This window comes from Mercenaria mercenaria, chromosome 3, assembly GCF_021730395.1.
Source record: "Mercenaria mercenaria strain notata chromosome 3, MADL_Memer_1, whole genome shotgun sequence".
In the NCBI taxonomy this organism is placed as follows: domain Eukaryota; kingdom Metazoa; phylum Mollusca; class Bivalvia; order Venerida; family Veneridae; genus Mercenaria; species Mercenaria mercenaria.
The window spans coordinates 54,780,043-54,786,632 of record NC_069363.1 but is presented as its reverse complement, the minus strand read 5'-3'; the positions used below and the strand labels follow the sequence as shown (position 1 = coordinate 54,786,632).

The window sequence follows — 6,590 nt, the reverse complement described above, 5'->3', positions numbered from 1 at the left end:
ATTGTTTTAACATTTGTTATAAAAAAAGTTGTTTATATTAAACAAAAGGAATCAAATAAAGCATACTCCGAATCACCATACTAGTTGTTTATTTATAACATATGTGCCTCACTTCTTTTTCATCACCCTTAGATATTACTCTGTCAAGCATTTTCAATATTGACATCATTCTTGTTTTTAAACCTTTTTTTATCTTTTAATCTGCAATTTCAAAAGACTTGTATATGCGTTGAGAGCTTTTTTTTCTTGTGGTAACACAATTGAAAGAATACCATAAAATACAAGGACTTCGGTGGAAGATATCGATGCCACCCTGATGGTGCTTCGTCAAGCGATCATACGCATATAGCTGGTTATAGAAATGTACCTCTACATATATATCATCACGTAGTAGAAGGTACTTATCGCTTGACCATTATATTTTGACGTTGATAAATCGTGGCCTATGGTGTAATTTTGGTCTAAATTCTGGGTTTCCTAAATATCATTAATCTGAAGTAAGAAAAGACCGACGCATATATTGACTTCAATGCAGACATCATTTTGGTAGAACCCCGATGCTTTTCAACTTCTGGGGATAGGTGCGTGAAGGGGTAGCCACGTCGTTAAAGAGGTCTCCCTGAACATTTTAGAAGAACAGGTATGACGACCTCTGTTGCATATCTGTGTCTAAATTCTGAGTGCCAAAATATCTTAACTAAGATACCGAAATATATAATAACTTCGCTGCAGGTATCTCTTTGGTAGAACCCACAATGCTTGTTCAACTTCTGGAATGATACGGGAAGGGGTACCCGCTGGGCCTGACGTTTCATACGCAACACCCAGTTTCCTATCTGAAAGGTAAAGGTTACACTCTAGAGTATTTGATATCTCAAAGATCCACTTACATGTGCCTCTGATATTCATTCTGGAACATAAATGTCATCCTCTTATGCCCAAACCAAATAGTGAATCTATAAGATTTTATTTGGAACTGCCTCCCTCAGTACATACAAATTGCATTTTAAAGCCTTTTATTTATAACAAAGCGAATTTCCCAGTACTTCCCAGTAGTTTGAATTTTTAAGAGGATTGCTTTTTACATGTTTTACAGTGAGTTATCGAAATATTTGATATTTTCACAGTGATAAATATCAAATGTATTTTTCACTGGTACTTTCAGAAACTGTAAAAATGGGAAAGTTAGTCAAGACATGAAATAAAAAGACATGGTTACCATAAACTGAATTAGTATTCTTGACGTGATTATTCCGATGGAAGTTGATACATTCTCATTTGTCCACTGGGTTGAAACAGAACGTACTCTTTAGGAGAGTCACAGACATGCTGGAGTTTATTAAAAACACTTTTTAAACATGTAAGACAGTGGCACTTACACACCTACCTCTCATAACCTGGATCGTGTAGTATTTAAAAAGTGGAACTTACTCATGTACTTTTTACAGCCGACCGTTTGGCCGTCAAAAGAGAAAATTCATAGGTTACTACATAGCTATTTTATTTTAGTTAAATGTACATTTAAAGTTTTGAATTTATGAAACTATCATACATTTCTCAACACTTGTTCAAACTCTTCATCATAATGTCCGTGACATTGTTTTGTCATCAGATGAAAAATGAATCAATAAATTATAACAAGCCTACCTCAAATGGTGCGAACGTAAAACTATATAGACACCAATAAATCGCTGTACTTGTGAGAGTATGAAAACATGTTGTGGCTATTTAAGTTCGGCGTAAGTTCAATTAAGAAATTCCAAATACGTTTAAAAACATGTCCAGTCATTATTATGGACAATGCCACGCCAAACTTTTCGTGGAAAGTGACCACCAAATTTAGCTTTAGACGGTCCTTACTGTTTCCAGAAGTGGTTATAAATTAGCCGCATTTGACCACTGGTCAGACCCTCTTATTGTTTTCACCTGCTAACTGTCCCATACTTAATCACGATATTTGAACATGGCATAGTATAAAAAGGGGTCGAATTATTATCGTTCTCGCCGCATTTCTGAGATCGGTAAAACCCCAAGATGTTCACACTTGCTCTTCTGTTCACAGTCGCAAGTAAGTTATATTTTAAATTGTTTTCCCATATATTTTAAGCTGTTTTGTTTCCACCTTTGAATTTTATGCCTTTATTTATGTTAAACTGTAGCATTTTCTATCCTCAAAATGTTTTCTTGTCCTTATATTTTGGACTGGCGTTAACGCTGCACTATGCTTGATCAAAACCTTTTCAAAATTCGGTTAAAAATACAAAACTGATACTTAGATACAACCATTAGAATGTGGTTCATATTTTTGTGTGTGCTTAATTACTGCATAGAGTGCATTAGATTAAATTTTGTATTCAAATAATTCCACATTTAGCTTCTTCTTCTTAACTACATTTTGCAAACAACTAACTTAACTGTTCTTGCAGTATGGCATACATCTAGAGTATATACATCAGATTTTTCTGATTTAGAAAGTACGTTTATGCATAATAATTACTTATCTATTTTAAGCTGTTGTTGCCTCTGATGAGGCAGGTTCCCGAATCCTAAGCAAGCCAATTAATGAGGCAGGTTCCCGAATCCTAAGCAAGCCAATGGGCGTTTCCAGAATCATTAATGGCATCGAAGCTACGCCCTACGAGTTTCCCCACCAGGCGGCGCTACTTTCAATGGGACCGACAGGGGGATCACACATGTGTGGTGCATCAGTAATCGCACAGGACTGGGTGCTTACGGCTGCTCATTGTGTAGATGGAAGGTATGTATTTTTTTGCAATTATATTCGTAAAGATTAAAATCAAGTTCTAAGGTACCAAACGTTGCGATTTTCATTCACTTTGCTCTATGCGTCTCTTAAATTTTCGAACTTACTTGTTACAAGGACTGAAACATGTAATAACTAGACAAAGGTCTGTGCGGGGTTAATTTACGTCAGCAAGATTGTAAACATCCACAGGTACGTTTCAAAACTGATTGTCCCAAAGACTTTATAAAGCACTCATATCTAAGACCGTTGTGATACTTATTTCTAGAAAGATATTTTGCATGTACCTAATCTTAGTGGTATGAAGTGACACACAATTGAAATAAATATGCCTTTGCATTATCAGCGTATTATTTACAAAAAATTATTTTATCTCATGAAAAAATGTTGAAACTAAAATTAACGTGTTTAATGAAAATAAGCATGATTTTTCATATAAGAATTATTTTTGAATGCATGGGGGGTTTTAAGTCAATATGTACATGTTATAGTGTATAATAACGATATGTGTATAAACTTTTAATTGGAGGGTCAATGTTATTAATACCTTGGCATGCAAACAAAAGTTACAACAAAAAGCGCATCAACTAGATTCTAAAGGTGTTTTTGTACATCTTTCATATTTAAAACAAAAAAATATCACAACTTGAAGTTAAGATGGAATAGGTCATCAGGAAAGGAAAGACAAAGCTTCAGTCATTATTTGAAATATGTTGACATCAAACATTTTTATCGCAGAACTCCATCATCGCTGGCAATAGTGGTTGACCTTCACGATTACACTAACCCAGGGAACTACATCTGGTTTGACATTGACGATATTATCATGGTAAGTTTCCAATACAACATCACTGAATTTTGTTATATATCGGTTTACATAATGCTTTGAAATAATATTTTAAACAATACAATTTTCACATTCGATAATTCTCATTTTAACCGTCATTTATATCAACACTGTTGTGTATTTATGTGTATTATAGCTACAACATTTGAGCCGCACCATGAGAAAACCAACATAGTGCATTTGCGACCAGCCCGGATCCAGACCAGCCTGCGCATCTACACAGTCTGGTCAAGATCCATGCTGTTTGCTAACAGTTTCTCTTATTACAATAGGCTTTGAAAGCGAACAGCATGGATCCTGACCAGACTGCGCGGATGCGCAGGCTGGTCTGGATCCATGCTGGTCGCAAATATGTTGGGTTTCTCATGATGCGGCTCATTTGTTTCGTAGTCTGTTTTTGAGTAAACGTGTGGGCATGTCTTGAGCTTGTGTTTGTATGCGGTTTATATCATTGCCATAAAATTCGGCAGCTCTGAAAATGAATAAAAGCACAAAGAATCCAAGCGCAAGTGCAGATACTAGAGTGGAATATTGATATTATAGCACAGTATTCCGACACTGTTGCAATAGTTGGTTACATCTCCAGTTTCCTAAAATAAGTTATTACATTTTGATGATATATCACATGTTGTCAGTCGAACATTAGATAATAGGACTAAGGGGAATGCGGTCCACCTTGTCATACGTTTTTTGTTCATGGGTTCAATTCTATAAAGACAACGTTTTGAAAACACCTTAAAGAAGAAAAAAAAGAACCCATTGATGAAAGACAGCTTTATTTAAAGATATCAAATGCCCATCTTTTATTGAAATATCTTATCTCAGTTTATTTATTGATGTAAATCCTTAAATGTATTTAACTTTACCAAACATTATGAATTAATAATCCAATTATGTATCTTGAGCTACAGTTATAATGAAATGTCAAGCAGTAACAGGCATTTGTTAAAATACTTTCAGAATTAGTGGTAGTACATATTTTTATTGCGTTTAGCTATATTTACTACTTTAAACATAATGCATAGTACTGGTATAGTTTTATGTTGACATAAGCTATATTTAATGTTTTTTTCATATTTTCGGTAGTTTACCTTTAAGCAAGAGTATGCTTCTGTGTAGAATATCGAAATCATCATTTGTTGAGGGAACTCTTAGCAGTAGTTACTGAATCGTAACTTGCATCATCGATGCGCACCATCAGGACTCTAACAATAGCAATAGATATACTTCGATCTATCATTACCCTCTCTAGCAGAAATATCGAACTATACAGAAATATCTTGATTAACAATGCATACTAATAGGGAACCTTTGCTTCGGTTACATCCAAACAACTGAGCGGAAGGGAACCAAATTATTTCGAAAGATTTTTTCCCGACGCATCCCACCGTCCTCAAACGTATTGTTCCAGTTTATTTTTCTATAAAACCGTTACATATTTTTACAAAAGTTATTTGTTATATAGAAATTGTTTTTTCTACATAAATGTCTTATAAATCATTTTTTTGGGTATTAAAAGCACAACAAATACAACCAAGGATCTGGAGGATTTCCGAATGACGTTGCCCTACTTAAACTGAAACCCAATGGACAAGACATTACAAAGAACATAATCAAAATTGCCAGCGGAACCAGTGATTATGCAGGTCAAATATGCACCATCAGTGGATGGGGTGTTAAAGGTACTTGAAAGTATTTAAAAATGTTACGGCTGCTTTAACAGAGGGCAAACTATTTAAAAAATCCGATTTACGTCTAAATTCTTTCGTCAGTATGTACCATGTTCTTTGAAAATCTAATTATTCTTATAAAAGATTTCCTCTGCTGAGGCGTTTTGCACATAACTGCGAGCATCCTGTACCATTTTAACTTGTACTCTGGTGTTTAATGACGTCATGAACATACCTTTTCTGTAGAGTCTATGTAATGAAGCGTCATGCGTTTTAAATACTGAAGGACGTATAGACGTTTGACTGACAATATCAATCGAATTAGAATAGTGCTGACAGCCTATCTGTATGGCCGAGTTATAATAAAAACTTACCAATTTAGGTCGAGTTAAACATTTCTTTTTTCTTAACGTTCAAATATATTGTTATCTCTTATGCCGAGTCCAAATGTATAATTATCACTTACGACCGAGTTAAAGTAAATATTATTATCATTTACGACTGAGTTGAAAAGATAATTAGATCATTTATGACTGTGTTTGAATAGTTAATTATCATTTAAGGCCAAGTTATAAAAGATAATTATCAGATAAAACAGATGTATGCACATGTAATAACTTACAGTTGATGGGTCTGGTGCTTCAAAACTGAAGAAAGCTGACGTGTCAGTTCTAAGCAAGAGCCAATGTGTGAGCTACTGGGGGAGCACAAACATCCTGAATCAACATATCTGTGTGAAAGGTTATGATACAACCGAAGGAAGCGGATCTTGCAATGTTAGTAATTATCTTAGATCGTTTCTTTGTGATTATTTTAACGTGTGGAATATGCAACTTTATGAAGTTGAAATAGTTTGTCTTTAAAAATAGAATTCGTTCTCGCATGAGGATACTTATGTACTCACTCTCACTTGAGGACAGGTTTTTGTTTTTTATTACTGTTTTGGAAGTGTTATATTTGGTTTTCTCCTTTGTATCGTGTTGCTATACGCAACAAAGCAAGAATAATTTTAATTCAGACTGTTATTATTTCCTTGTCTTAATTTAAAACTAAGCTTAACTTTTAAACTGAAACTCAACAATATGTTTACGAAAGGCCAAAGAACGTATTAATACCACTGTCATTTTCTTCATTGTTGTAGGGTGACAGCGGCGGTCCTCTAGTCTGTGGAAGTGAACTGGTTGGTGTGACGTCATGGGGATTCTCTGGTTGTCATGACAACGGTGTGGTGACATATCCAAGTGTATACGCTCGTGTCACGTCATTTTATGACTGGATAAACAGCAACTGTGGAAACTGCAACGTCTAA

The 6,590-nt window shown here is 34.8% G+C and overlaps 1 protein-coding gene across 1 annotated transcript; it reads left to right on the top strand.

Annotated features, from left to right (window-relative positions):
• Window positions 1-2,034: 2,034 nt before the first annotated feature.
• Window positions 2,035-6,590, top strand: LOC123525745 (fibrinolytic enzyme, isozyme C-like). Its single transcript, XM_053539713.1, has 6 exons — window positions 2,035-2,068; window positions 2,512-2,758; window positions 3,503-3,593; window positions 5,131-5,293; window positions 5,906-6,057; window positions 6,423-6,590. The coding sequence occupies exons 1-6, from the start codon at window positions 2,035-2,037 to the stop codon at window positions 6,588-6,590; spliced, it is 855 nt and encodes a 284-aa protein (XP_053395688.1).

Coding starts and splice junctions, on each gene's coding strand:
- LOC123525745 (XM_053539713.1), top strand. CDS start 2,035: ATGTTCACACTTGCTCTTCTGTTCACAGTCGCAA. Junction 2,759..3,502: donor GCTCATTGTGTAGATGGAAG/GTATGTATTTTT, acceptor TTTTTATCGCAG/AACTCCATCATCGCTGGCAA. Junction 5,294..5,905: donor CAGTGGATGGGGTGTTAAAG/GTACTTGAAAGT, acceptor AATAACTTACAG/TTGATGGGTCTGGTGCTTCA.